The sequence below is a fragment of the Drosophila elegans genome, unplaced genomic scaffold (genome assembly GCF_018152505.1).
Source record: "Drosophila elegans isolate 14027-0461.03 unplaced genomic scaffold, ASM1815250v1 contig_476, whole genome shotgun sequence".
NCBI lineage: Eukaryota > Metazoa > Arthropoda > Insecta > Diptera > Drosophilidae > Drosophila > Drosophila elegans.
The window spans coordinates 22,183,785-22,208,968 of NW_024545863.1; the positions used below are offsets into that span (position 1 = coordinate 22,183,785).

Genomic DNA, 25,184 nt, shown 5'->3' on the forward strand with positions numbered 1-25,184 from the left:
CTTATTTATTTTTTGCACCTTAGAAAAAAATGTATTGTATCAATAGATTTACAAGTTTTCAAAACAAGTTTTATTATATTATTTTGATTACAGAACTTTATCAGTTTATAAAATAATGTCAGAGGGTTCGATTGTAAATTTCTCGCTAGGTCAAACTGGTCAACTACAAATAAAAGTCACACAACCTAGGGCAGTGCTACCAACAATATTGAGATATTCTAAAATTTTACGAATTACATTTTTTTCTAATTTATATTGTTTTGTTTTTAGTATAAGGTTTGAAGATAATTATAAACATTCAATAGAAATTTAAAAACTTGCACATCCCATGGTTGCACACTGCCCCTGCGATTCCTAGTCAATTATTGTACACACTTAGTTCGTTATCATTTAGCGGCGTAGCAGTTGTCGCACACACGAACTGGTTTGCCCGGCTGACCCTGGGCATTGATGAGGGGCAGCGTGTGCTCCGAGCAGGCCTTGCAAAAGATCTCCCCGCAGCTGCGGCAGTGGTGCTTCCGCCGCGTAAGATTGAACTCCCGCTCGCAGGCGGTGCAGTGGGTGGCTATGGAGTCCGGTGCCCAGATTCCGGGACTGCCGACCGACTCGGGCATGGCTTGCAGGGATTGGGCGGAGCCGGAGAGCAGCTGCCGCTGGCGACGCTCCTGGTCCTGCATCTCGGAAACCTTCAGTTTGCTAACGCTCAGTTGAATGCCGAGCTCCTCCAGCGTGGTTTGTGCCTCGGACCATTGGGTTCGCACTTTGTCCAGATCGGCCTTCAGCTTGCCATTCCTCTCCTTCTCCTCGGCCAGTTCCTTGAGGCAGCCCTGCAGATTGGATATCTTCTCCTTCAGCTTCAGCTCCTTCTCCTGCAGGGAAATGCGCCACTCGCGTTCAATCCTCGACTCGGCCTCCGCCCGGGCAGCTCGCTCTTCGCTGGCGGTCACCTGGGTGGTCAGGGTTTGCGACGTGGTCTTCAGAATTTCGCCAAGGTTGCTCTTGTCATGGGTCCACCTATGGATGGAAAATAACGCTTTTATTCTGGCTAGGCAATTTTTATTTGAACCATTTTTTTTATTAAAATTCTAAAAATAAGTAATTCAACCAAAAACTTTAAATTAAATTTCATTGTATTTTATTCATTTTACAGAAATCAACTCAATTCAACCAAAAACCTTAGTACTGAAATTCTATGGACCAGAAGTAGAACTACCTTTCCAACAAACAGTTATCCAAAATAAGAAAAATCGACCAAAAAACAAAAAAAAATGCAATTGATGCAGAGTTAAGTCTAAAACTTTTTGAGGTATAAGATTCGAGCATTAAAATTGCTCACAAATAAAAAGGAAATAATTTCAAAAGAGCAAAAAGAAATACTTTAAGGTTAGTGGGCTTCATATACTTTGTTTCGTTGAAAATTCTGACCATCCCGTTTCCTAATTTACTATTGCCACTCAGCGATCTTACTTCTTCTCCAGATGATCGATGGTACTGGCCATGTCCTCCTTCTGAAGCTCCAGCTTGGTCATCAGCTCCGTCTTGTGCGTCAAGGAGGCCTTGCAGTCCTGCCGACGAAGAAAATAAGCGGATGTACCAGCGTCACAATGTTCCATCATTAACTCAAATCTCGGTATTAGTAGGGTGAAAATGAAACACATGGGGTTCGGATAAATTTTATTTCTCTGGGTTCGATTTAGAGGAGGAGTACGAGTATTGGAATATAGGCTGATGCTCCAACGCGTATTGTACATTGCATGGATTCATAGATTCATATCGTCTCAATATTTATTTATATAATATAATTACAATACTTGTATTTGACTAGGCTGAGTGTATAATTACAATATAAGCTGTTGCGTGGGGACCCATACGTACATACATATGTATATTAAACATGTGAAGCCTCTTAATCGCACTATACATAACATATATACATACATACGTCGTTATATTATAGTCGTATATAATCATTGTTTACGGGTGCTTTGGGAAGATAATTTAGCTAACAGGTTGCGTACAGTAGTAATTCAAAACCTTTAACAATTTTTATACTGGTATTCTATTCCATTAGGAGATCTGGTCTAGGGATTAAAGGCATCCTATATGTTAGTCGTGGACTCCAATGTTGAAAGTCTTGTGAAGCAGTTGCACTTTGAGTTCCGTTCGGGACCGGACGCGGACTTTGAGTGGTTGTCCAGGTCTGAAGGATGTGGGAGCAATAAAACCTGTCCAAGTTTTCACATATCAGATTCAATTAATTTGCCTCTAGTTTTTTAATGAATTTTAAGAAAATCTTTAGGCACTAATAACTTTTAAGTTTTATAGCCAGACGTTTAAATATTGGTTACTAAATAAATTTCAATATATATAAATGCGGTCAGTCACTAAATACACTTAGAAGGGATTTTAACTTAATTGTAGACATCAGGTCAAATCTATGGACTGTATAGATTTGTGTACAGAAACGGGATAAGTTAACCAAATTGATACAGTACTAATTCTGTGGGTGTGAAAAGCAAAACTGGCTCTATAAACTAAGGATCTTATTCTACATTAAGCTGCTGTTTAAGTATCTCCGTCGTCTGTTTGTTCCCGGCACAGGACGTAATCGCTTTGGGAGGCATCCACGCCAAAATGCTGGCTGACCTCAGCCGCCGCCTCGGCCAGTTCTTCGTTCAGGGACTTGGCGGACGTGGGCATCTTGGCTTCCTTACTCTCCTGCGGCACCACCTCTGAATCCGGATCTGGAGCATCTGGTACATCCGGAGCATCCGGCTGACGCGGCGACTTTCGGTACTTGCTCGGATCGAAGGGCGGAAAGGCGTCCATCTTGAGGTGCATCCGCTTCATGGGCGGACCGGCGTCCTGTTTGTGCTTCTTGGTAAGCGCCTCGAACTTCTCCAGATTCTGCTGTCGCCTTGTATTGGGTGAGCGGTCTCCGCCATAGGGTCCGCCTCCCGAACCCGATCCCGATCCATGGTGATGCTGGTCGATGAGCTTCGATTCGTATTTCTTTTCTAGCGATTGTAAAATGTTACCAATTTGTGAGGCTTTCGTTTGCAGGCGCGAGACCATCTCGCCCTTCTGTGTGAGTTCATCTTCACATTCCTGGTTGAATTTTAGACGGGATTACGTTTTGACTTTTAGGCTTAAACCGATTTAATGGGTGCTAATGGTTAAATCATAAACGAAAGCTTAACACGAAGGGGACCAGATGAGCGAATGAATGTGTGCAGATGAGTTGTGAGCGGTGTTAATGATTTGGATGGCTCAATTGGTTTCTACAGAAAGTAATCTATAATTGACTACCCAGCCTTCTATCCAATTGAACACATCCTCACGATGCTGAGTGGACTACTCACCTGCAGTTTGCGATACATCTCCAGGTTGATTTGCTTGATATCGTCCAATTGGCGACGCAGCGAGATGATGGTGTCCTGCTTCTCGTGGATATCCTTCTCCAGCAGCTTCATGGCCATGTCGGATTCGGCCTTGAGGGACACCTGCAATTTGAGCTCCTTCTCCAGTTCGCTGGTCTTGCGGCGCTCTTCAATCAGCTCCTCGGACGACTTCTCCTTGTCCTTTTCGGGGGAACTGCCAGAACCGGTGGAATTGTTATCCGCTGCCGGAGTGGATTGCCGCATGGCCTGGTTTTCGGCCTGGAGGGCCAGCAAACTGTTCCTGGCAATGGCCAAGTCCTCCTTCATCAGAGCATTCGTGGTCGTAAGCGACTCCACCTTGGCCTGCAGATTGCCCACCGTGGCGCTGAAAGATGGGGAATAACTTAGCTGGGGGCGCTCCACATGGGATGGGCCATAACCCACTTTAGGTGCCTGTTGAGCTCCTCGATGTAGTTCTTCTGGTCCAGCACCGCAATCATGTTGCCCTGCCCAGTGGCATCCAGCAGGGCAGGCGGAGCACTGTCCTCCGGAGCGGCATCGGCATTCCGGGAGCTGGAGCGCAGGTACAGCGAGAAGTCAATGACGCCCTGCTGTGAGTCCAGATCCTCCTCCTTCACGCACAGATTGCAATCGATCACGTTCAAGCCCACCAGAATGCCCATTATCACAACGATCTGCAGCAGGAGGAAGAGATGGGTTAACAGGAATCCCCCTACCCCTTTGGGGATATAGGCACACTCAGACCTCGTCGCTCATCATCAGAGCATGTGGCTCGTAGTAGTCGTACAGCGAATCCTCCCTGTGCTCGATGAGGGCCTGCAGGTAGTCCGACAGCTTCTTCTGCATCAGGGCGATCCTCAGCCAGGCCCGAGCCCGGCCAATGTGGGTGCGAACCGTGGGCAGATCCCTCACACTCGCCGTAATGTCCTGCGCCTCCGGGCAGTAGTGCTCGACGCTCTGCAGCAGGTCCCACAGCTCCTTGCGCGGCCCGAGCAGACCCTTCTTGGGCCGCAACCCGTGGCCCAGGACGTGCTCGATGACGATGAAGAAGTGCTGCAGCGGCAGGTGATCGGAGTCCAGCATGCGGCCGTAGCGCAGCGACTGCTCCAGCAGCTCCTTGACCACCAGCTTGCAGATGTTCACCAGGTTGCTGCGCTCGATTTCCGCCGTGTCCCGGGCTGCAAGTGGAGAAACCGCGGGCCTTAAAGATTAGTGACTCGGCCGGCGCTGAATTTTGCTTCAAAACAACTGACAACTGTTTAACTGAGTAATGAACGTTTATGTGCTCTCCTGGCTGCTGTTTTTCCTGGCGCCCGGGGGTTGTCCCATCTACAGCATAGACCTGGCCACCTTGGAGGTGCCCACCAACTACTTCCAGAACGAGCTGACCCTGCAATCGATGCTTAGCTCGGAGTTGCGGGAATACCGCAATGGCCTGAACGAGAGAATCGGTGGTCAGCATTCTCCGTCGCCAAGGCACAACCAACAGCCCGATTGGCTCAAGGATCTGTCCAAGGCGGCGCGGAGTACCTCGGAGACGAGTGTGACCTTTCTGGGCACCAATCTGTTCGGCAACTGCCGCAAGAACTGCTTTTCCACGGAGGACATTGCCCTGATGTCGGCCCGCAAGGACTTCGAGCTGCTGGTGCCCAAATCCTTTCCGCAATGCCTGCTCAGCGACAGAATTGTGCACATGCTCATCAGGTACTTTAACACCGTTAACCAGCTGGTGAAGAGGATGTCGGACGAGGACACGCGACTAATCCTCCAGAGGTCTTTCTACGACGCTCTGGGCGGCTACCTTCGCTACTACCTGCTGCCCATGGCCCAGGTTTCCTTCTACGCCGGTCGCCTCAAGCTGAACACCGTGGAGCGATTGGTGAACATCTATCGGCAGTGCAAGACGGCTCTTAATACGAACGGAAATGGCTGGCGAACACCGGACAAGGACATACTGTACAGGCTAAAAGGTGTCAAGATCCAGCCTCTCAAGCTGCCCAGGAGGTCCTGCAAGTCCGAGGAGGATGCCTCCAGCTGTGCCCTGCTGGATCAAAGTTGTCTTTCCCAGGAGTCGGATCAGGACCACATGGTTGTGCCACTGCCGAGACTCGAGGCGGTGGATGAGTATGGCTTTCTGAACAACATCTATGTGCCGTTCCGCAAGCGGAGGATCTACAATCTTCGCTCCCCGAAATCCGCCTTTGTTCTGGTGAAATTTTTCCAAGCCCTCACCAACTGCCATCGGTTTCTGGCCGTGAGCCAGGTCGACTACAATCGCAAGTTTCTTTCCTGGATAAGGGAGAATGTGCAGATGCACTACCAGGATGAGGTTTTCTACCCGGGGCTGGGTGGGATCCTCCAGGTCAAGGAGAGACTTTTGATTCAGAAAAATAGTCGCGAGGAAGAATACCAAGAGACGACACCAGCCGACAAAAAAGAGGAGGCCGGATCTCCCTCCTCCTCCTCGGGAGAGGACTCCCGCAAGCTGAGTCGCTCCGCGATCCACTGGCAGGAGGCTCCAGACTCGGAGCAGGAACAGGCGCACCAGGACGAGTGGCTGTCCGGATTGGAGAGGGTCCACACCCGCCAGGACGAACTAGAGGAGTGTCGGGAGTGCGACAACGACGACACCTTGATTTGGTGCATCGCCGCCTTCCTGGCCTTGCTGCTGCTCCTCATTCTGCTCATCATCTGCTGCTGCATGAAAAGGGGCAGGAAGAAGAAGGAGGTGCTGCTGCCGGATGCAGAGGCACCGCCGCTCAAGGAGAAACGGAAAAAGGAGCCGCTGATAGCTAAGAACACCCAACTGGAGGTCAAGAACGTCGACGAAGGCGTAAATCAGTACTACTATTCCGGATCTGGTCGCCACAGCACCTCACAGAGATCAGTTCAGGATGATCGTAAGTGAAAATTTGTGTCTATCCATTGTGTCTATCCCTCTAACACTACAGGCTATCCGGCGAATCCGGAGCTCGATTCCTACACCTCCACCTCCTCGCTGGGCTGTCAGTTCAACAGGAAGTGCGTGCCCCTAAAGTTCGCCCGCTCAAAAGGGGAGGAGTACTATGTACCCGACAAGAGTCGCGACGAGTTGAACAAGCAAGTTCCCGCCCTAGCTCTTCTCTCCGAGGATTCGTTCGCTCGCCGAGCGCGCCAACCTTCCAAAAAGTCGGCTCTAAAATCAAATGAATCCCCAAATCCCACTTCGGAAGGCGAGCGGACCGCCCTGGACAAGGAGAAAAAGCGACAGAGGCCCTACGGCATAGAGGCCAAGCGGAAAAAGGACAAGGACACCGAGGCGATCCGGAAAAAGGAGGTATGCTATCAAAAATGAGTCAGCTTTCGAAATCCTGAACCCAGAATCACCAGCAGACTAAATCCTCAGAAGAGAGAAGTCAGTCAACGCCGGAAAGGCGAACGACCAACCGAGGGAGGATCGGTAAGCCAAACTATGTGTTTAAGTTTCGCAATATTTTAAATTAAAAAAAAAATACCTAAAACAAATGTAGCTTTTTCTCAATATAAGCATTAAATACATTAACCCTTTTTCCGAATACCAGTGACGGACAACGAGTCTACCGACGATCCTCGCCTGGACCGAAAGAAGTCCAAAGAAAAGACGGAAACCAGTGCGGTTCGTAAAAAGGGCGGCACTGAGACTCATCAATTCAATTCATCGGATGACACGAGAGTAACCCCGGCGATCTCTCCCCAGTCGGTAAAGGATTCCCCCAGCTGGGAAACGACCTTTGAGGATAACTAATCGGCCATTTTTCTTATTTGCGTCGCAATTATGTTTTTGATTATATTTTATGATAAGGTAAAAAAACCTTTCAATTTTCTAATTTAAACTTTTAATCTTGAGATGTTTAAAAAACTAAATTGACTTTTGAAATTGTTTTTCAATGCTGCGGTCCCAATCAAACTAATTAGAACTTAATACCACAAACGGACAACAAGTAAACTCGGCAAAAGATGGACAAAAAGCTGGAATCGCCAAATTAATTTGATAATGAAAGATTAATCAGACTATTTCAAATATCTTCAGATAGCTAAGGTTGGTAAACGTTTTATGGTAAAAACGGTCGACCAGATTGTTGTAAAGGCAATTGTGATAAGCTTATACATATAAGTAAGATAAAAAAAACCCTCTGAGTTTAGTTCCCCGAAACGAGAGAGCTGGCAACCAAATGTGCAACAATGCAAAAAGGCATGCAAATTAATAAACGATAACAAAGGACAACAAAATCGAGAGCCAAGATCTAATCCATACTTTTCTAAACGTTTTCGTGCTGATATAGAATCTTAAGTGGTAAATCTTTGGATTGTTTACTGGCGATTATAGTCGAAAACTACACGATAATCTAAAAGCAAAAGTTCCCGACAAAACAAAAGCATAATCCAATTAATTAAAACCTAAAACGTTAAAGGTTTCAAACCTTAAAACAATTATAATCGTAACCTACACGTTAAACTAAAAGCAAAAGTTTACGACGTTTTGTAACAGTTGAACATAATTTAAAAAATAAAAAACCTTACTAAAAAAAATAAATAAAAACCTATTATTATCACCCAAAAACTTTCACAAAGTATGACTTGGATCTAGATATGCTCCCCATTTTGTTGGCCTGTGCTCTCATCGGATAATCAAAGTGACAAATGAATAGACACTACAAAGTAGAAGCGTGCTGGGCAACAGAGGCATCAAGAAGCGACCTACAGAGATGCGACCACTCGGCGAAGAGGCCGACACTCTGGTGCTGCGACTGGGAGTGCGACTGGGACTGGCCGAGTGCCGAGGAGCCACTGTGGACCATGTCGGACAGCCGGCGGCCGATAAGGTTTTCAATTGCCATAATACCATTGTCCGTGATATCCAGAACTCCTCCGTTTCCTCCTGCTCCTCCGCCACTTCCGGTGGACATTCCGGAGAAGCGCTTGCTGTTGCGCTTGCTGGAGTTGGAGCCCGTGCTAAAGTTGGACCCAAAGCCTGTGTTCGAAGTGCCGCCCAGCTTTTCACTGGCTTGCACTGCCTGGCTGCCTGTTCCGCCGGCGACATCGATGTCCTGCAGCTCCTTGAGGCACAGCCACTCGCCATCGACGGACACCCGAAAGTTGCACAGGTAAATGGTGTCCTGGACGCCGCCGGCCAGCTCCTCGCTGGTGTTGGCATGCGAGGCTTTTGGCAGGGCAATCGTGTTGCTGCTGTTGTTCGCCTGGTGTTGCTGCTGTTGTTGCGGCAACACCAGGGGTTGCTGCTGTGTCTGTTGTTGTTGCTGCTGCTGCTGCTGCTTCGGTTGCACTTGTTGTGGGGGTGGATTCTGACCTTTTTGTGCTTTGGCCGCTGCCGTTGCCGCCCTTGTTGTTGCTGTTGCTCCAGTTGTTGTTGTAGCTGCTGCTGCCGCCGAGGACTTTGCAGACTTGCCAACTTGTTGTTGCCCCGTTTGAGGCGCCTTCTTGGCCACAGCTGCTCCTGCTGCGAATGACGTCGTGCTGCTCATTGTTGGCGTTTTCACCGCACTCCTTAATGGCTTCGCACTCGTGCTGCTGGCACTTGATCCTGCCACTGTACTAGCTGATTTTAGGCGATTGCTGCCACTGCTGCTGTTGCTGCTGACGTTGTTGTTGATGGTCGACGACAACTTGGTCTTTTTTGTGTCCTCGACAAGACCACGCATTTTGCTGAGGCTTCAAAGCTACTGCTGGTGTGTATGTACGTGGGCGTCCATAAAAATACAGATATATACATCGATATTAGATGCTCAATAAGTTCAAAGTTTCCTTTGCTGCAGATTTTCCTCCCCTGCTTTTATATACCTTTTATATACCTTTGACTGTTTTCTAGTTTTGAGAACCTCTTTCTAAGAGGTTATTCCTTTTGAAATTAACCAAATAACTGAAAGATTATAGCCGCTATAAGGTCGCACCGTTATCCTGTTGTGTACGCGTTGAGTAAGACTGGCACAAAAGTTTTTTATCCTATTGATTTGTCAAGTATGCAAAGCTCACAAGCTTTTTGCGAGCTTTTGTTGAGGGTGTTCTTGATAAGGTGCAGATATATTTAACATATAACCGTTGACACTTTTCCGATGCAAGACTTTTAGATACTTGTTTTTAACTATTTTCGGTTTCAATTGTTGATTTTTAAATATTGTTTATTACTAAAAAATTAGAGAAAAGTCGAAAACTTCCCATAGTCCTAAAAATAATGGAATGCATTTTTGTAATCAAGATAGAGTATCTTAAAACCCGTCCTATTAAAATCTTTTAAAAGCAGATATGAATATAGATATGTAAACAAATAAATGTAAATATTTTATAATATGTTACTGCTCTCAGTTTCGTTTTTTAAATTAATATCTTTAGTTTTTTCACTATCACTTGTGTCTCATAAAATAACGATTTTTTTATTTGTAAGTGATTTATCTTTGAGACTTTATTATGTTAGTAGTTTTTAATTATTTACTTTATTAATTATGAGATTCAACTTGGTCCAATATATACTTCTCCTTAAATAATTTTTTTTTAATTTTAAATATGTTTTAATTTAAGCTGAGTTTTTTATCGCACTGTTTATACATGTTCCTTTATGCATTAATTGAAAGACAATATACATACATATGTAGATATTTTAGAACAGAAGACAAAGCTTATCATTCTATGAATAATAGTTATAACTCACCGCGTTTCATTCTTTTTGCTTTCAATTTTGAGGGCGACGGAGTGGGAGCACCTGCATTCGCATCAGGAGCAGGTGGCGATGGCACAACAGGTGGCATGGGTTCCTCGGGATATGGATAGGTGGTGGTTCCGTCAATTACCTCGGATGAGGCGGCCGCAGCGGCTGCATTCGAGAACTGCGTGGAGATGTGGCTAAATATCTGCGAGGATATGCTCTCCGTTCGCCGGAAGGTGTTGCGAATGCGGTCCAAAGAGGAAGTGGATGTGGATGTGGCGGACGTGGGCGCAGGCGCCGGCGCACCAGATCCCCCGTGGGGGGCGGAACCGTAACTGAGGCACTTGGGGAATGCGAAAGCGATTGGGAGTCTTCGCTCCTTTCGCGACGCACCAGCAGATCGTCCGTGCTCATGGCGAATCACTCACTTCGCGACACTTTCAGGCACACTACACAAGATCACATGAATTGGCCCGACTCTATTATTCAAGCTATTTTCGCTTTTTTCAATCGCGCACGGAGTAAACAAAAAAGTTTGTCAATACAAATTAAAACAGCTGTTGCATCGCTGATTGGGGAAGGGCGATACGTGTCATCGATGCTCGATAACTCAACGAAACTGTGAGTAAAAGTTATCGAACTAATACTACTTTTGCCTTGCAGTTCATTGGCAAAGTAACAACGAAAAAAACTTTTAAAAAAGCCTAATGTTTATTATTTATTAAATGAAATTGATCAAATATAAATATATTGTTTATAATTTCGAAAACTATTTTTAAAAAAATGCGTTAGTCCCATTTAAGCCAAACTTGCATCTAATCTGGCAACGCTCCTCTCACTTCTTGCCGCCAAAAATAATTACTAGTGTTTATTTACGAAAACAGCACGCGAAATCAAAAAAAAGGACAACGAATGGACGTGGAAATAAAGCAGCAGTTCGACGAGATGGGCGTGGAGCCCGCGGACGCTGTGCTGGATAGATGCGTGGAGTTGGCCATCTCGTACAACGTCCACGACGCCACCGAGTTCGTGGAGCAGTGGATGGCCTTCAGCTTGTCCCACCTCCATGGCGAGGATCCTGCGCTGGAGAACCTGGGTGACTTCGAACGCAAGGTGCTGCAGCTGCGGAAGGACAAAATGGGCTCCAAGGCATCCGTGTCAAAGGCCAAGTCCTATGCTCCATCCTCTGCCCAGGAAACGAGCTCGCTGGCCACCTATGGAGTGATGGAAGACGATCCCATGCTTGACGACTATGTCAGCGAGTCCGTGGCAGACACCTCTGCCATGCACACGCCCAAGGCTAAGAAGGATTCGGGACGAGCCTCCAACCTCAAGGGCGGAGTGCTCTTCAGCCCTGCCAGCTACACACCGCAATCCGCCAAGAGAAACTCAACGATTGGAACGCCAAACACCTCAGTGGCCGGTAAACCAGGCGACATTGTGGACTCCTTTGGACACCCCAAACTGCTGGCAGGTTCCAGCTGGCAATCGCAAATGGAGCACCAGCTGCCTGTCACCCAAAAACTGCTTCACAAAGACGCCCCACTGACCCTCGCCAATCTGGGCTACATGAACGATCTGCTGGGCGAGCGATGTGATGACCTGCACGACCGCGTTGAGGACACCGGACGGGCGCTGGTGGACAAGAAACTCGGAGCAGCAGGAGCGGCCGAGTGCAGTTGGTATCCGCACGACAAGCAGGCTCTGCAGGCTGCAGGTGGCCTCCATGCGGTGGGCATGATCCACTCCGAGGACGATGGCCCACTGGATGCCCATTCCGCCTGTTTGGCTGTTATAGATGACTCCACAGATGAGGCTGAGGACAACTTCCTCTCACTCAACTTCTCCAGGATTAGGTCGGCCAGCATATTTCCCGGCCAGGTGGTGCTCGCCAAGGGATTTATACCCAAGGGCAAGACCTTCGTCGTAGAGGAGATCACCACGGAACGGAAACTGACACCGCCCACTCCACTTAAAGTGGACAGAGAGCTGCAATTCGTGGTGGCCGCCGGACCCTTCACAGACAGCACGGATCTGTTTTATGAACCGCTGCACGACCTGCTGAAGTACATCAAGGAACACAGACCCGATGTTCTGGTGCTGACGGGTCCGTTCCTCGACGCCGATCACAAAATCGTCGGCGAGCTAGCCGAGACTTTCGATTCCTTCTTTGAGAAGATGATAGCTGGAATAATGGAGGCGGTTGGAAGCCACACCGCTGTGCTGCTGGTCAGCAGCCAGAAGGATGCTATGGCGCACTCTGTCTACCCAACGCCGCCGCCCACTCTTCGCAAGACGTATCCCAATCTGCACATGCTACCCGATCCCTCGCTGGTCGATTTGGATGGAATTACATTGGGCGTCACCTCCACCGACGTTGTGGATCATCTGCTGAGCCACGAGTTTGCGGCAAATGCCGGCGAGCGGATGCACCGGGCCATCAACCACTTGTTTCACCAAGGCTCCTTCTACCCTTTGTATCCGCCAGCGGACGAGGACATGGCCTACGACTCCCAGCTGGCGCTCAAGTACGCCCAGATTAAGCAGCTGCCAAATGTACTCATTCTGCCGGGCGATCAGCGGCACTTCATCCGCCTGGTCAGCGACTGCTTGGTGGTCAATCCCGGTCGTCTTTCGGACAAGAAGGGCGGAACTTTCGCCCGGTTTCTGGTGGCACCCTCTGCGCCGGGAAAAGCGGCCAACATGTTCAACAGTGTGGCGTGTCAAGTCAAACGTATCTGACCTGTTTAACCAATGGATCAACTTTAAAATAATAATAATAAAATTAATTTAATAAATATATAATAGCATTATGATTTTTTTCAATATTTTAGTTATAAAATAAGTCATGTTTTTATATTCAACCTGATGATTACTATCATTCGATTTTCTATACCTAATATTTTTCAACAACTGCTATTAAAAAAGAATCTCCAGCTAATCAAGGCAAATTGATCATTGATCACTAAAGCAATGGAATCCTCTCTGCCGTTCATAAATAATCGTTAAAGCATTTATTAATTTATGTATAATAGTTTACAGCTAACAGTAGGAAATGGTGTCTAAATGTAATGTACTCGCTAGGATCTCTATGTACGATTGATCTTGTTCCCCCAATACTGAAGTCAACTCTGTACGGAGGGAGCGATCGCCGAGAACTAAAACTCCAATGTATATTTTAACTATACAAAAAATACTGTATGCCGTGTGTGTGTCCAATGAACTTGGCTGCAACTCAGATGCGGTTTAAGTAACTGCGTGCCACCTTAAGTAATCCTCGCCTGCCATCTCGTTTCCTTCGCCTTCGGTGCCTGATTCCTGGAGCTGCCTCGTCCAACAACTCATTCAGTTGTTGGGCTCCTGCTTGTATTGTTATTGTCGGTTGTTGACTCCCTCGGGGTTGTGGCTGCTGACCATGCTGTGCTCCATGTTTTTGACGATCACATAGTTGGTGATGTGGTTGATGGCCTCGTCCTGCAGCCGTTCCGGCCAGCGCTTCATGTACGACTTGATGAAGTCGCCGAACGTGTCCACCTTATCGGGAGTGCTCTTGTGGGTGTCCACGATGTTCTTCACGATGTCCACGAACTTGTCATAGTCCTCGTGCGACTTCTTAATCTTCTGGTAGTTGGCCACGCCCCCGTTGGTGTTGCCCCCTCCGCCGCCACTGGCTCCACTTCCTCCTGCTGCCGCGTTCATTTGCTGATCCATGTTGTTATCCGCCAGGCGGGCCGATGCAGCGGCAGCCACCGCCGCCACGGCCGCCGAGGAGGCCATGAAGTTGTCCACGCTGCCTGCATTGGGCGGCGGCTGGGAGTGGTCCATAAAGTGCCGGTGCATTCCGTACTCGGTCCTGTAATTACAATCATTAGTTTGTGAAACTGAGCAGAATGTGTCATCTTTTCTGCGCTCACTTATAGAACCCCTCCGTGTTGTTGCTATTAAACTCTTGCTGAGACATTGGATTTTTCCAAACTGGTGACTCGGATGTAGATGGTAAACTGCTAGTATTAGATGCACTCGTCATGCGTTTGTCTCTGCGGAGCAAATACAAAATAGTGAGTTTGGTTCAAATTAAGGAACACATTTTGTTATTGGTTGTTGAGAGAAACGTATGAGTTTCAAAGTTAAATGTTAAGTAACTTATTGGCTTCTCTCTAGTTCTTTGTTCATGACCCACTTGTAACCGGTGTGCGCGGCCAGACTCTTGAATACATCATCCACTTGACTATAGAACTTCCAGGTGCTGATTATGCCCGTGGTCTCGAACGTCTTCTGCTCCTGCCGGTAGCGCTGTGTGAGATTGTTGACTTTGAAGTGAACCTCGAGTGCTGTTACGGGGACGCCCAGCGAGGTTAGCTGCTTGGCCATAGCCACATAGAGATGGCCATTGCGTTTGATGGTGCGCAGCTCATAGGCGCAGACTTTCCATAGTTTGATCAGCTCTAGTACACCACTATCCTCCCATTGTCGGCGCTTTTTGTTGAATTTTTCATACTGCCGGAGCGGTGAAGGGTTAATATCTTAGGAAAATCGGTTGATTCAAAGGTCACTCACAGGCATTTCACATGGGTCTTACTGCCGACAACTAGGTTTGCCCGACAAACTTCGTTTGCCAGCTGAAGCAGGACATGAAGCGGTTTATCTAGTAGGCTGGCATAGTGTACACGGATCCACTCCTGAAAAAAGTTGTTTAAGAAAACGATTATAATAGACGCATTCAAAAAAAGGTATACTACATTTGGATGTTTTATATAAATGATCTGAAGAAGTAAAGCACTAATTCAAATTATCCTTTTTTTTTCATGACCAAAAGGCTTATAAGCTTAAAATAGCACAGCATAATAATAAGTTATACAAAAACTGTTATTGTTATTTGGAAAGTTAAACAATCAAACATATGGTTTATATCCTGTTTGACGACGATTTAGTTGCAATAAATTTGTAAATTAATTTTAAAGCACCGTAAGGTTTCTGTCGTCTAATACGCCCCCTTAGCCACACATTCAGGCCAAGCATGACCTTTTTAAAGCAACGTCATTATAATTGCAGATTTTACCGGGTAATTGATGTATTCCGAGTATTCTAGATCGGACAAAAGTATGTGAAGAAACCCCTATAATGAATATATTCTCTTGATTGGCATTAACAGAAAAGTCACTTAGCACCCACACAATTTTCATTCCTAAAAAATATTTTTTGTCAAAATCCGGTTCATATTGCAATTAAATAAAATATTTTTCTAAACTAACGAAAATTGTCCACTTTCAAGATAGTTACCATGTATGATTAATTTTGAATGTACTAATAAACAACACATTTAGGTATGGAAAACATTTTCTAACAGGAAAAAGAGTAACGAGTATCCCATAGTCGGTACACTTGACTTTATCCTTTTTTTTATCTTTTAATTATCATTAAGCCGGCACACACACACCGACACAACTCGGCCTCTCCCGCACACACAAGTAATGCACACCGAACGGTAAACAAATATTAATAGTGGGAGCGAAACGAGTTGTAAATTGCATTCGGCAGAAAAAGATAGACTGCGAAGTGGATGCGGCGAAGGTTGGATTCGAAGTGAAGCGGTAATTCAAGTATACAAGTGAAGATGCGGATGAAGATGCTCTGACGACGTCGACTGCGATGCCACGATTTTTGTTGGAAAGGGGAGCCTATTTGCGGGGGGAGATGTTACTTTTCTCGAATACACACACACACTTTTCCCTTCGCTTCAGATACACACACTCACAACCACACATCCGATTTTCTTGCGTTGATTGCGTTCTATTGTTACGCTCTTCTTCTCCATGCACCAAACACAACAACAGCAACGCCAACAGTGGGGGCACAAAACTTAATAATAAGTCAAATAATTAAATTTTAATTATCTTCAAGAGGGAAACACACACGAAAAACGTAGTTGTTGTGTAGCTCCTACGCTGCGCAGCTCTCGCCATTCGACTCTATACTCTATAATGATGTTCTGGAGCGAGATAGCAACACTTGCATGAGCAACAAGGTGTGAACGGTTCAGCTAGTTTGTGATAAGTTCTGCGGCGTTGCCAGATGTGCGGAAGAAATACGTTGGGTCTTTAAATGCGCCCTAGGTGGGAAATTGAAAATGCTATTTCTTAGGGGAATAAGGAAAATATTCTCTTGCCTCAGCACAGTCATCTGGCGCTTTTCTTATGCTTCAACCTCGGCTCGTTAGGGCGCCACAATGCAAACGCATTTCATCGCTCATCATCATCATTATCAGCCCCCCAGCTCCCCAACCATATAACCCTCCCTTTCCCACAAACGCTTTTGTGGGACCATAATGCACACGCACACAGTCGCACCGACACGTATTTGCCGGTCATCATCATCATCATTAGGTTGTGCGCGCAACAACAACGGCAGCAGCTCCCAAAAGCGAACGTCATTAGCGGGCTAAATAACAAAAAATGATAATGTTGGCTGCCACACAGTCGTCATTTTGGCTTTGGGGTAAGGTAATCATCATTAAATTGCACATCGCGTCGTTGCGAGGGTGAAGGTGCGGGCGTGGCAAAGCGGAAGAAGAAGGAAAAGCTAGGAGGAAGTGAGTTTCCATAACAAGGTCACCAGAAATTTGCACGTTTATTTGGGAATTTGGCTAAAAATATTTAAGTTGTTAGAATTATAATAAGGATTTTGGTTTGGTTTTGTAAGTATGACAATTTAAAGTCCTTACTCAATTTCAAGATTGTCACCTTATTTAAAATATTAAGTTATTAAAAGATATATATTTATTGAATAAAATAATTTTTGACTAGAAACTAAGTAGGGAAAATCCAAAAAGTGTATCTTTTACTGTGAATTCCTAAAGAGAGTTTTGAATCGTACAGAGCTTTAAATATTTTTTACCCACTATTAGCTGTAACATTGCTCAGCACAGGTCGTTTCAAAATAGACAATGAATTTGTCATCATCATAATCAAGAACTCGGCATTTGTGAGGCTACAGCAGCATTACACAAGCGTGTTTCTCTTTTTTTATTTACAACAGTTATGAGCCGCTTAATAATGAAAAAAAATTTTATTTTAAATATGAAATTTTTCAACTTAATATTTTATAAAATTTCCAAAAAAAATTAAACTGTTATAATATTTATTTAAATGCATTTTAACAACATTTACGTTTTTTATTTTTAATTATTTTTTTCTATAATATTATTATATTATTATTATTTTCTATAATAACTTAATGCAGTCAGATATTTTTTCACATTATTTAAAGTGAATTGTTAACTCTATTTAAACTACCGCAATTGTTGAGATGGCTATTTGTTCGTACATACGGTTTACCTGTATACATATGTATATTTGCCGGTCATCATCATTAGGTTGTGAGGCGAAGACAGCATCAGCTCCCAAATGCGAACGTCATTAGCAACGGGCGTAGCATCCATAATGTTTCGGCTATCATCGTTAAAGTGCACAACGCCCAAAGGTGCGACTCAGCATCCCGGGGAGGATGGGGGATGCTCCCAATCAAGGTCAGCTGTCTTCTACAGCCACACATTTATTTCCTATCCTATTCCGCACTTAGACTAAACGGGGATCCCGGTATGTGTTGTTCCCCCCACTTAACTACCAGGACATAATCGCCGGGATCACACACCCTGTAGGTAATCCTGTGGATGCTCCTGCCCAAGTGCTTGACCACCACCTCCTCGCAGGGACCCCGTTGACCCAGGACGCCCACTAGGAGCATGTTGCTCCCCGCCTGGCTGCAGTCCACTGTGAACTCGTTGCGCTCCACCAGACTGACATGGGTGAGGCCCAAGCCACGGCTCTGCACTTTGCTGACATCCGAATCCAGGATTGGCACTGATGGAAAAGGGGAAAAAAATAAATTATGGGCAAGGCAATCATTTTGTATCTTATCCTATGATTCTGGTTCTTAAATACATTTTCTTCAAGTCCCTAAATGTCCCTTTACAAAAAAAAAACATTATCTTAGGTTCAATCACCGTTGTAATTAAATATCCTAAAAAGAATAATTATTGTTTAGACTCAAGTGGTATAATTTAGTGTCTCGATACGAATCAGTTTTGAAAACTATATCATTATAATGCTGTTTGAAAATATGAGCTGGTTCATGCGTTATCAAATATGATTGGTATCTCAAAAATTTGAATACTTAAATAAAGGCAAAACATGGTTACGTTATGGCTGTATGTATAATAAATAATATAGTTGGACCCAGATCAACTTTGTATGTCGTTTATAAACAAATGCTTGCCTGATGTGTTCTGCTGTTTCCCCTCAATGGATTCTGCAATCCCGGCAATGGCCACAATGATGAATGGCGAGCGGGGCAAAGTCACGGAATTGCACTTGATGTGGACCTTGTAGAGTCCCGCTCCGGCAGCCAAGTGACAATCGATCTGGAAGCGCTCCGGGTCCAACTGCTGCTGCTGGACAGGCTGGATGGGTTGTCCACTGGGTCCCTCGACGCGCACCTCGAAATTTCCCTTGACCCCGTTCCGCTTGATCACGAATCCCACCGAGCTGTTGACCCTCAGCGCTCCGCTGGGAAAGTGGAGCAGCTGCACCTTGCCGGCATCGGTCAGCTCGGGCGCCACATAAACCCGCGGCGGTTCCGCGGGATAGGCATCTGTAAATTCGGAGCGGGGAGGGGAGGGGAGGGGAGGGGGGAGTGTATAAATAGTTCGGTTCGATGCTCACTTCCTCATCGACAGTACTCACCCGCATCGGGCGTGCGCTGGTAGCGTCCAAAAATACCGCCTTCCTCCGGACTATTGCCCTCCAGGCCACTCCCACTTGGACTGGAGGTGGAGCTGGAGCTGGAGGCGGCGGCGGTGGCCTGCGTATTCAAACGCATCTCCTGCGACACTTTGAACATGCCGCAGATATTCGGGGATTGTTGGAAATATCTTTAATGACTTTCCAAATATTTGGCTCCAAATTTAATTAGCGACTGCCCGGGGCGTGCTCCTTGGACCGACTGAACTCAGTGCAGAGCACACTATGCCATTCAAAAGTTCTCGATCGCAGCGTAATGCTCTCGAAATGCCCGATTCTCGATCTCGGATCTCGGATCTCAGAGTACTCTCCCATCGCGATCGGGGCAAATGTTTATGAATTTGTTTGCCGGGCAGGCTGCCAAATATACAACATGCATTACGTATGCTTTTATGCGGATAAAGCCAGACGCGATTCCAATCTAAAACACTAAAGAACGCTGCCCGATATTCCAATTCAATTTGTTAAAAATTGAAGGCATTTTAATGTGAATTGCGAAATTAAAACACCGTTTTTTGATGGCATAAAACGCATTTAAAAACAGATCCTAGTTGCTCATGAAAAAGAAGAAGTACTTAGTTTAATTTGGTTATCTTTATTATTAGATTTGAAATTGTACTACATTTTAAATTTTTTATCATTTTTTCAATACTTCTGACCTATAAGGAATCCGTAAATAATCATTTCCGCCAGTTCGCAGACATCAGGGAATTTGAATCACTCCAATAAAGTCCGAAATAAGGTCAGCAGGCTAATAAATCAAAGACTTGGCATAGTTTCAAGTTGCAAAGGCGATTCATTGTTTAAAAGTTCCAAAGTGCTATATTTTATTTTTGTGACGAGCAGGAATTTAAATTTAAGCAATAACAAATTTAAGAACACATCTTGGTTGTGTTTATGCTGTGAAGGTCGAAAACGATGATTGGAGATTGGTGGGATTTTGGGGGAGAAGTGCATTCACTCAGGGATTTTGCCTGATGTCGAAACCGTGCTGCAAGTTATGGTAGAGATGTGGATAGACGACCATATCCGTGTTGGTCAAGTGACCGCTTTCGTAGAGAGTGCTATAGATCTGTGGAAGTATTATATGTCGGTTTGCTATGATATCCTATGATTGAGTGCACAGATAATGCTCACATTCTCGGTGATCTTGAGTGTGCGTATGGCCTCCGATCGCATGTGCAGCCAAGTGTGGCGCAGCCGCTCCTCTGCATCCGAGATGAAGCCCGGGGACCAGTTCTCCCGCATCCGGAAGAGGCTCATCCGGTTCTTCTCGCGCACCGCCCTCGGGAGCATCACAGCCAGGCGCTTCCGGGACTCCCTCTTGCTCTTTCCATTCAGCATCTGCTGCTGCTTGGCCTTCTTCTCCTCGATCTGGATTCGCATCTTCCGGGCGAGGTCCTCCCGCTTTTTACTGGCCGCCGTCTCGGCGAAAATGGACACCTGATTTGACTGAGCATAGAATCGCGAGTAGTAGGCCAACTTGGCCAAGTCCGGTGGTGGCATTATCTTCCTGAAGTTGCCCAAATGCCCATCCTCCCAGGCGATCTGTTGGGCCAGTGGTCCCTGATCCCCAGGCTCTGCCTCAATCTGGACGGGATTGCCACTAGCCTTGGCTTCTGGATTGCTCGTCTTGACATCTATTTTGGCTTTGGAGATGCCGCCATTGAGGCGATGACGTTGAGCTGGTCTGAAAGAGGGGAAAATAATCATTGATGTAACAAGGATTAGAGCCCTTTGGCTATTTAATTCCCATGATTCACATCGAAACTATATTCTTTAAAGTAATTTAAAAATGTATCGCGTATTCCTCAGATCAGTAATAGTCTCTTCCCTATGTAGTCTCTTTACTTATGTCCTTAAACTCTTCACTTGTAGAAGGGTCATTCCCTGTGAAACGTGCCACCCATTTTTCAAAAATTAAAAAAAAATTGTTTTCGATAGGTCTTGAACTATATAGGTCCCGAACTTCATAGGTTTCAAACTTTTTAGATCCCGAACTATACAATTCCAGAACTATATAGTTTTTGAAAAAGCGGACAAAGAGTTTTGTTATTAAAATTAGGACTTACGGCTCTCCCCTGATCTTGAGCAGTCGCTGCTTGACCCTCTTGCGATCTTCCTTGAGAATCAGCCTCTTGTCCGCCAGCGAAGTGCTGACCAGGTTCAGGGTGTCCCGGATGAGGGGCCGCTTCACCTCCCGGTCCACCTGTTCATTCGTATGGAAGCTGGGCGAGTGGTTGACCTCGAGGATGTATGGCTTCAGTTTCCAGTCCACCAGGATGTCGAAGCCGAGTATCTCGAAGCAGGCCTGGATCTTGTCGTGTCCCGGAAAGCAGGCATGGTAGTTGTGCTTCAGCACTGGCCAAGCACTCAGCACCGTCTTGATGATCACATCGTCCACGTTGCTCCAGAACTCATCCACATCATAGTTGTGGCGTCTCATCCAGTTGTTGATGGCACTCAGCTTTCTCTTGCTGCCGCAGTCATCATTATCGCACAGTTCGTAGTGCGAGTTGCGTTTGTTCACGGAATAGTTGGTCAGGTGCATGTACAGGTCATTGGAGTTGCCGGGCGTGGGCTCCACATACTTGTTCGTGGCGAATCGGGCTAGTCCCTCGTTGTACACAAATATCCGCAGAGGATCCACGGAGGTGATCAGCGTGTAAACCCGCAGATCGAACTTGTACCCATCGATGAGGAGGGGCTTTAAAAAGGGCGGGGTTTTGAACTATGTACCTTACAAGATTGGTTTTAAAAAGCTGCCCTAGTTACCCGGTGTATGTACGTTTGACAGATGAGTCGCTCATGAGCACCAATGGTCTTCAAGTCGTTGGTCAGCCAGATGCCACGCCCCTGAGCTCCAGAATCCGGTTTCAGGATAAAGGTTCGTTTGTGATTGAGGGCGTAGTTCATGGCATCACCATAGCTTTTATAGAATGGGTTCAATATTATCCATTTTTAATGAGGGCAAGAACTTACTCCGCCGGCAGCATCCAGGTCTTGGGAAAGATCTTGTAGTCCTGCGGGAATTGCTTCTGCATCCGGTTAAGATTGCGCGAAAGCAGATCCTTGCGACAGATCTCGATCATGCCCGGAAAGTGGTTGATCTGCTGGAAGCGCTTCATGTTCTTGAACAGCTCCACGCCGGGAAACGAATCCGACCAGAGGATATTCCACAGCTTGGACTCCTTGACCAGCCTGTAACCCAGCGTCTTGGAGATCTTGCCGATCATGGCGTATCGTGAGTTGGTCACGCAGATGGTGCTCTTGCTGTCGCTGGGTTTTAAAATGGGATTTACTATGGTGCTGTATAATATGGCTTAGAGAGATCACCTGCCCGAGCGATCCTCGGGTCCACCGTCGTTGATCTTGAGCGGATTAAGCACCCGTGTGGGACAGTCCACCCGATAGGTCGTGTTGTTCAGCTGGATTAAGCCCTGGAGCTTGGCCTCCGCCTGCATAGGACTGTTACCTCCCGAACTCTGTCCTCCAGCCAGGTGGTAGTACGGATCATCCATTTGCTGGCCGACGGAGGCCTTCTTCTTCGGGCACCGGAACTTCTTCACCCGACGGCGCGGCGATGCGGGCTCGGCCGTTGGCGACTGCTCCGAACTGAACCATTCCCGATCCGAGCACACCTGCTCACTGAGCGCCATGTCCAGGGCGCGGGAGACGGAGACACGCGTCCGCTGCTCACGGCTCTTCCGGATCTTCTCCTTGGAGAAGTGACGCAGTTCCTGGATCCTTTTGTAAAACTTGGAATTTTTCAAATTCATTGTTCGTTTCGCATTGGCCGCTTGTCTTTCTCGACTGGAAATAGGAAATTTACCATGTGCTAAACCTACAATTATAATATGGTTTTCGAGGGAAGCCGGAAATCTCTTCTCGAATAAAAACGGTATTATTTTGCTGCGTTTGTGTTGCGAAAATGGAAATAGTTATAACCGAAATGACGCTAAAATCAATACGTAACTCTACTGAGCACGTCGCAGGATTGAGTATGAAGTCACCGAAAGTCCAATTTTGTATGCCCCAAAATGGGATGCCTTAAAAATACAAAACAGATTTTTTTAAATATTATTAGTACAAAAAAAACTTCTAAATTGTATGACAATAACAACTAAGTATAAAAAGTTTTAATAAAAAAATCATTTAAGCATTAACATATATTTTGTATAACAACAAGTCTTCAAACGTTTTTCTTCTGGAATTTAGAGTGGATTAATCACAAAATTCAGCGTTGTATATGCCAAATGGGTCAAATGGGGCTTCGAGCTTTAAAAGTTCGTCTTTAAACAAGTAAAAAGTAGACTTAAGAATCTATTTGTGATTAAAAATCATTGCGGAATGGCCGGAAACGATTGAGGACTGCGTCCATCGAAGGTCGATCCTGCGGATCCACAGCGGTGCAGTGCAGTCCCACCTCGATGGCGCACAGGCACATGTCGAGCTCCTCGCCAATCGGCGTGGCAAGGTGCTTGTCCAGCAGCTCCATCCGGTTCTGCCGCCAATGCTGCTTGACGTAGTGCAGCAAATCCTGCTGCAAATCATTCTTGGGCAGGCGGTCAGTCACCTGGCGCCCTGTAAATACTTCCAACAGCACAATGCCATAGCTATAGACGTCCACGCCGGTGCTGAGCTGCTTTGAGTTGCGGAACTCTGGCGGCAGATAGATCCTGGTCCCAAACACCTTCTTAACTTGCATCACAGCGTCGATAGACTTGGGACCCTCCCGGGCCAGCCCAAAGTCACCGATCTTCGGCTGCAGGCATTGATCCAGCAGGATGTTCGCCGGCTTGATGTCTCCATGGATGAGCGGCGTGTTCCGTGCCGTGTGCAGAAAGAAAATGCCCCTGTGAGAGATGAATAAAAGGATAAGTACCATCTTAATGAGAAAAGTTAACCTCACCTAGCCGTGCCATGGCAGATGCTGAACCGCTGATGCCAGGTGAGCGCTGGAAGAGGAGGCTGGGACTTGTGCGCCCTTAGGCGGTTCTCCAGGGAGCCACCCTTCATCAGCTGGTACACGAGGCAGGGCTTCTCCCCGTTGATGCTGTAGCCGTAGAGGGCCAAAATGTTGTCGTGCCGGATGGTGTTCAGATACTTGAGCTCGTTGTAGCTCTGCTGCAGCTCCACCTGGTTCTTGTCGATGTTCGGACTGCGGTAGTTCATCACCTTGATGGCCACGTCCAGTTGTTTCCACTCGCCACGGTACACCTCGCCGAATCCGCCCTGCCCAAGACGATTATCGGCACAGAACCCGTCCGTGGCGTTCTCCAGCTCCGTGTAGTCGATCTTCAGCAGGGACTCGGCGGCCCGTTGAACCGTGCTGATGTGGATGTTGCCCAGCGACTCCAGGCTGGGAATCTCCTCCGTCGTGGTGCTGGTGGTGCTGGTGCGATTGTTGTTCGAATTGCTGACGCCCGAGGAGGAGGGAAACGGTGGACCATTGTTCACCTTGGCGCTGGAATCGGGCGGAGCTCGCAGATCGCTGATGGTAGGCACGCTCCTGGGAATGTACTTGTGCAGATCCTCGCTCACATAGTCTTTAATTAGCCGCATGGCGTTGTGGAGCTTCAATCTGGAACGGGAAACAGAGTCATTCTTGGGGTCACTCGGCTTCTTATCTCTAACTGACTCACTTTTTAAACAAAGCAAACAATGTTTGGACCGTGTGATTGTACTGGCCCCCCCAAATGTTGAGGAACTCATTGGATGCTGAGCGACCCCGCTGCTTCTGGCTGCTGATCTGCTCCACCTGGTCCGGATAAAGTTTTACGGCCGTCGCCAACTGCTGCCACACATCCAGGGCGTCCAGGTGGGCACACAGTTGGAGGCGCACTGGCAGCGGCATCAGCCGGATGGCCATGGTGTTGTCCAAGTGGGATCGCGACCTGGTCCTGTTTCCATTCGCCTGGTTTTGGGCCTGAGCCTCGGCTTCTGCGGTCTCGGCGCCACTCATCTTTCACTGGTGGGCGGTTGAATTGGTCGTGGCTGATTCATGCGGTCTGGGCTGCGTCTTTGGATGCAGGCGAACCCGGGGGAAAGCGGCGTTGTGAACCTGTTGCAGTGAAACGAAAATTTGATTGGGGTAAATTCCCAACTAGATTCGAACAAACAGGCCATTAACAGTGCGGTTAACAGGGGGTCAACAGCTGATTAGCAGTCGCTTAACTTTGTGCGACCATCTGGCAACCCAATAATCTGGCGTTGCCAGAACGTTTTTATGGGAACTAAAAAAAAAAAATAAGAAACGTGATAAATAAAAATGAAGTTTTTCAGTTTTTCGTTTTCACGCGCAAAATA

General features: G+C 46.7%; 7 protein-coding genes across 16 annotated transcripts; 2 read left to right on the forward strand and 5 right to left on the reverse strand.

Annotated features, from left to right (window-relative positions):
- Nucleotides 1-47: 47 nt before the first annotated feature.
- On the reverse strand, nucleotides 48-9,713 carry LOC108147224 (protein RUFY3). 8 transcript variants are annotated; one of them, XM_017273605.2, is made up of 7 exons: nucleotides 9,230-9,705; nucleotides 8,122-9,100; nucleotides 4,146-4,579; nucleotides 3,825-4,075; nucleotides 3,363-3,765; nucleotides 1,468-1,565; nucleotides 48-1,014 (listed from the first exon to the last, which is right to left on the reverse strand). In XM_017273605.2, the coding sequence occupies exons 2-7, from the start codon at nucleotides 9,077-9,079 to the stop codon at nucleotides 387-389; spliced, it is 2,772 nt and encodes a 923-aa protein (XP_017129094.1). In that variant the 5' UTR covers nucleotides 9,080-9,100; nucleotides 9,230-9,705; the 3' UTR covers nucleotides 48-386. The 8 variants fall into 8 exon arrangements, with proteins under 8 accessions (XP_017129094.1, XP_017129093.1, XP_041565136.1 ...); XM_017273604.2 differs by having other exon boundaries at nucleotides 9,219-9,705; XM_041709202.1 differs by having other exon boundaries at nucleotides 8,122-9,705.
- On the forward strand, nucleotides 4,586-7,424 carry LOC108147226. 2 transcript variants are annotated; one of them, XM_017273614.2, is made up of 4 exons: nucleotides 4,586-6,301; nucleotides 6,353-6,717; nucleotides 6,771-6,840; nucleotides 6,962-7,424. In XM_017273614.2, exons 1-4 carry the CDS (start codon nucleotides 4,672-4,674, stop codon nucleotides 7,162-7,164), a joined length of 2,268 nt encoding a protein of 755 aa, XP_017129103.1. In that variant the 5' UTR covers nucleotides 4,586-4,671; the 3' UTR covers nucleotides 7,165-7,424. The 2 variants fall into 2 exon arrangements, with proteins under 2 accessions (XP_017129103.1, XP_017129104.1); XM_017273615.2 differs by having other exon boundaries at nucleotides 6,774-6,840.
- Nucleotides 9,714-10,899: 1,186 nt separating the features above from the next.
- LOC108147279 (DNA polymerase alpha subunit B) lies at nucleotides 10,900-12,877 on the forward strand. Its single transcript, XM_017273695.2, has one exon. It carries the CDS (start codon nucleotides 10,990-10,992, stop codon nucleotides 12,817-12,819), a length of 1,830 nt encoding a protein of 609 aa, XP_017129184.1. The 5' UTR covers nucleotides 10,900-10,989; the 3' UTR covers nucleotides 12,820-12,877.
- A 199-nt stretch (nucleotides 12,878-13,076) lies between these two features.
- Nucleotides 13,077-16,069, reverse strand: LOC108147280. 2 transcript variants are annotated; one of them, XM_017273696.2, is made up of 5 exons: nucleotides 15,991-16,069; nucleotides 14,635-14,756; nucleotides 14,258-14,574; nucleotides 13,992-14,114; nucleotides 13,077-13,930 (listed from the first exon to the last, which is right to left on the reverse strand). In XM_017273696.2, the coding sequence occupies exons 2-5, from the start codon at nucleotides 14,638-14,640 to the stop codon at nucleotides 13,450-13,452; spliced, it is 927 nt and encodes a 308-aa protein (XP_017129185.1). In that variant the 5' UTR covers nucleotides 14,641-14,756; nucleotides 15,991-16,069; the 3' UTR covers nucleotides 13,077-13,449. The 2 variants fall into 2 exon arrangements, with proteins under 2 accessions (XP_017129185.1, XP_017129186.1); XM_017273697.2 differs by lacking the exon at nucleotides 15,991-16,069 and adding an exon at nucleotides 15,358-15,670.
- Nucleotides 16,070-17,289: 1,220 nt separating this feature from the next.
- LOC108147113 (filamin-A) lies at nucleotides 17,290-19,089 on the reverse strand. Its single transcript, XM_017273403.2, has 3 exons — nucleotides 18,819-19,089; nucleotides 18,352-18,726; nucleotides 17,290-17,936 (listed from the first exon to the last, which is right to left on the reverse strand). Exons 1-3 carry the CDS (start codon nucleotides 18,973-18,975, stop codon nucleotides 17,641-17,643), a joined length of 828 nt encoding a protein of 275 aa, XP_017128892.1. The 5' UTR covers nucleotides 18,976-19,089; the 3' UTR covers nucleotides 17,290-17,640.
- Nucleotides 19,090-19,674: 585 nt separating this feature from the next.
- Nucleotides 19,675-22,876, reverse strand: LOC108147289 (tubulin polyglutamylase TTLL13). The gene is made up of 6 exons (XM_017273707.2): nucleotides 22,212-22,876; nucleotides 21,858-22,154; nucleotides 21,651-21,804; nucleotides 20,948-21,582; nucleotides 20,013-20,565; nucleotides 19,675-19,947 (listed from the first exon to the last, which is right to left on the reverse strand). The coding sequence occupies exons 1-6, from the start codon at nucleotides 22,652-22,654 to the stop codon at nucleotides 19,837-19,839; spliced, it is 2,193 nt and encodes a 730-aa protein (XP_017129196.1). The 5' UTR covers nucleotides 22,655-22,876; the 3' UTR covers nucleotides 19,675-19,836.
- A 153-nt stretch (nucleotides 22,877-23,029) lies between these two features.
- On the reverse strand, nucleotides 23,030-25,015 carry LOC108147290 (serine/threonine-protein kinase pelle). The gene is made up of 3 exons (XM_017273708.2): nucleotides 24,521-25,015; nucleotides 23,788-24,459; nucleotides 23,030-23,731 (listed from the first exon to the last, which is right to left on the reverse strand). The coding sequence occupies exons 1-3, from the start codon at nucleotides 24,838-24,840 to the stop codon at nucleotides 23,209-23,211; spliced, it is 1,515 nt and encodes a 504-aa protein (XP_017129197.1). The 5' UTR covers nucleotides 24,841-25,015; the 3' UTR covers nucleotides 23,030-23,208.
- Between the last annotated feature and the right edge of the window lie 169 nt (nucleotides 25,016-25,184).

Bases quoted from the DNA above. Each gene is read 5' to 3' on its own strand.
- LOC108147290 (XM_017273708.2), bottom strand. From the start codon at position 24,840: ATGAGTGGCGCCGAGACCGCAGAAGCCGAGGCTCAGGCCCAAAACCAG. The intron at 24,460-24,520 runs GTGAGTCAGTTA...TTCCCGTTCCAG, and splicing joins TTGTTTGCTTTGTTTAAAAA to ATTGAAGCTCCACAACGCCA. The intron at 23,732-23,787 runs GTGAGGTTAACT...CATCTCTCACAG, and splicing joins ATCTGCCATGGCACGGCTAG to GGGCATTTTCTTTCTGCACA.
- LOC108147226 (XM_017273614.2), top strand. From the start codon at position 4,672: ATGAACGTTTATGTGCTCTCCTGGCTGCTGTTTTTCCTGGCGCCCGGG. The intron at 6,302-6,352 runs GTAAGTGAAAAT...CTAACACTACAG, and splicing joins GAGATCAGTTCAGGATGATC to GCTATCCGGCGAATCCGGAG. The intron at 6,718-6,770 runs GTATGCTATCAA...CAGAATCACCAG, and splicing joins AGGCGATCCGGAAAAAGGAG to CAGACTAAATCCTCAGAAGA.
- LOC108147113 (XM_017273403.2), bottom strand. From the start codon at position 18,975: ATGTTCAAAGTGTCGCAGGAGATGCGTTTGAATACGCAGGCCACCGCC. The intron at 18,727-18,818 runs GTGAGTACTGTC...CCGAATTTACAG, and splicing joins CCAGCGCACGCCCGATGCGG to ATGCCTATCCCGCGGAACCG. The intron at 17,937-18,351 runs GCAAGCATTTGT...CTTTTCCATCAG, and splicing joins GAAACAGCAGAACACATCAG to TGCCAATCCTGGATTCGGAT.
- LOC108147224 (XM_017273605.2), bottom strand. From the start codon at position 9,079: ATGCGTGGTCTTGTCGAGGACACAAAAAAGACCAAGTTGTCGTCGACC. The intron at 4,580-8,121 runs GTAGGTCGCTTC...CTCCACTTGCAG, and splicing joins CGCCGAGTGGTCGCATCTCT to CCCGGGACACGGCGGAAATC. The intron at 4,076-4,145 runs GTCTGAGTGTGC...CTCCTGCTGCAG, and splicing joins CTCTGATGATGAGCGACGAG to ATCGTTGTGATAATGGGCAT.
- LOC108147279 (XM_017273695.2), top strand. From the start codon at position 10,990: ATGGACGTGGAAATAAAGCAGCAGTTCGACGAGATGGGCGTGGAGCCC.
- LOC108147280 (XM_017273696.2), bottom strand. The intron at 14,115-14,257 runs GTGGGTCATGAA...TTTGCTCCGCAG, and splicing joins GCCGCGCACACCGGTTACAA to AGACAAACGCATGACGAGTG. The intron at 13,931-13,991 runs GTGAGCGCAGAA...TTGTAATTACAG, and splicing joins AACACGGAGGGGTTCTATAA to GACCGAGTACGGAATGCACC.
- LOC108147289 (XM_017273707.2), bottom strand. From the start codon at position 22,654: ATGAATTTGAAAAATTCCAAGTTTTACAAAAGGATCCAGGAACTGCGT. The intron at 20,566-20,947 runs GTAAGTCCTAAT...CCCCTCTTTCAG, and splicing joins CTCAAGATCAGGGGAGAGCC to ACCAGCTCAACGTCATCGCC. The intron at 19,948-20,012 runs GTGAGCATTATC...ATACTTCCACAG, and splicing joins CACTCAAGATCACCGAGAAT to ATCTATAGCACTCTCTACGA.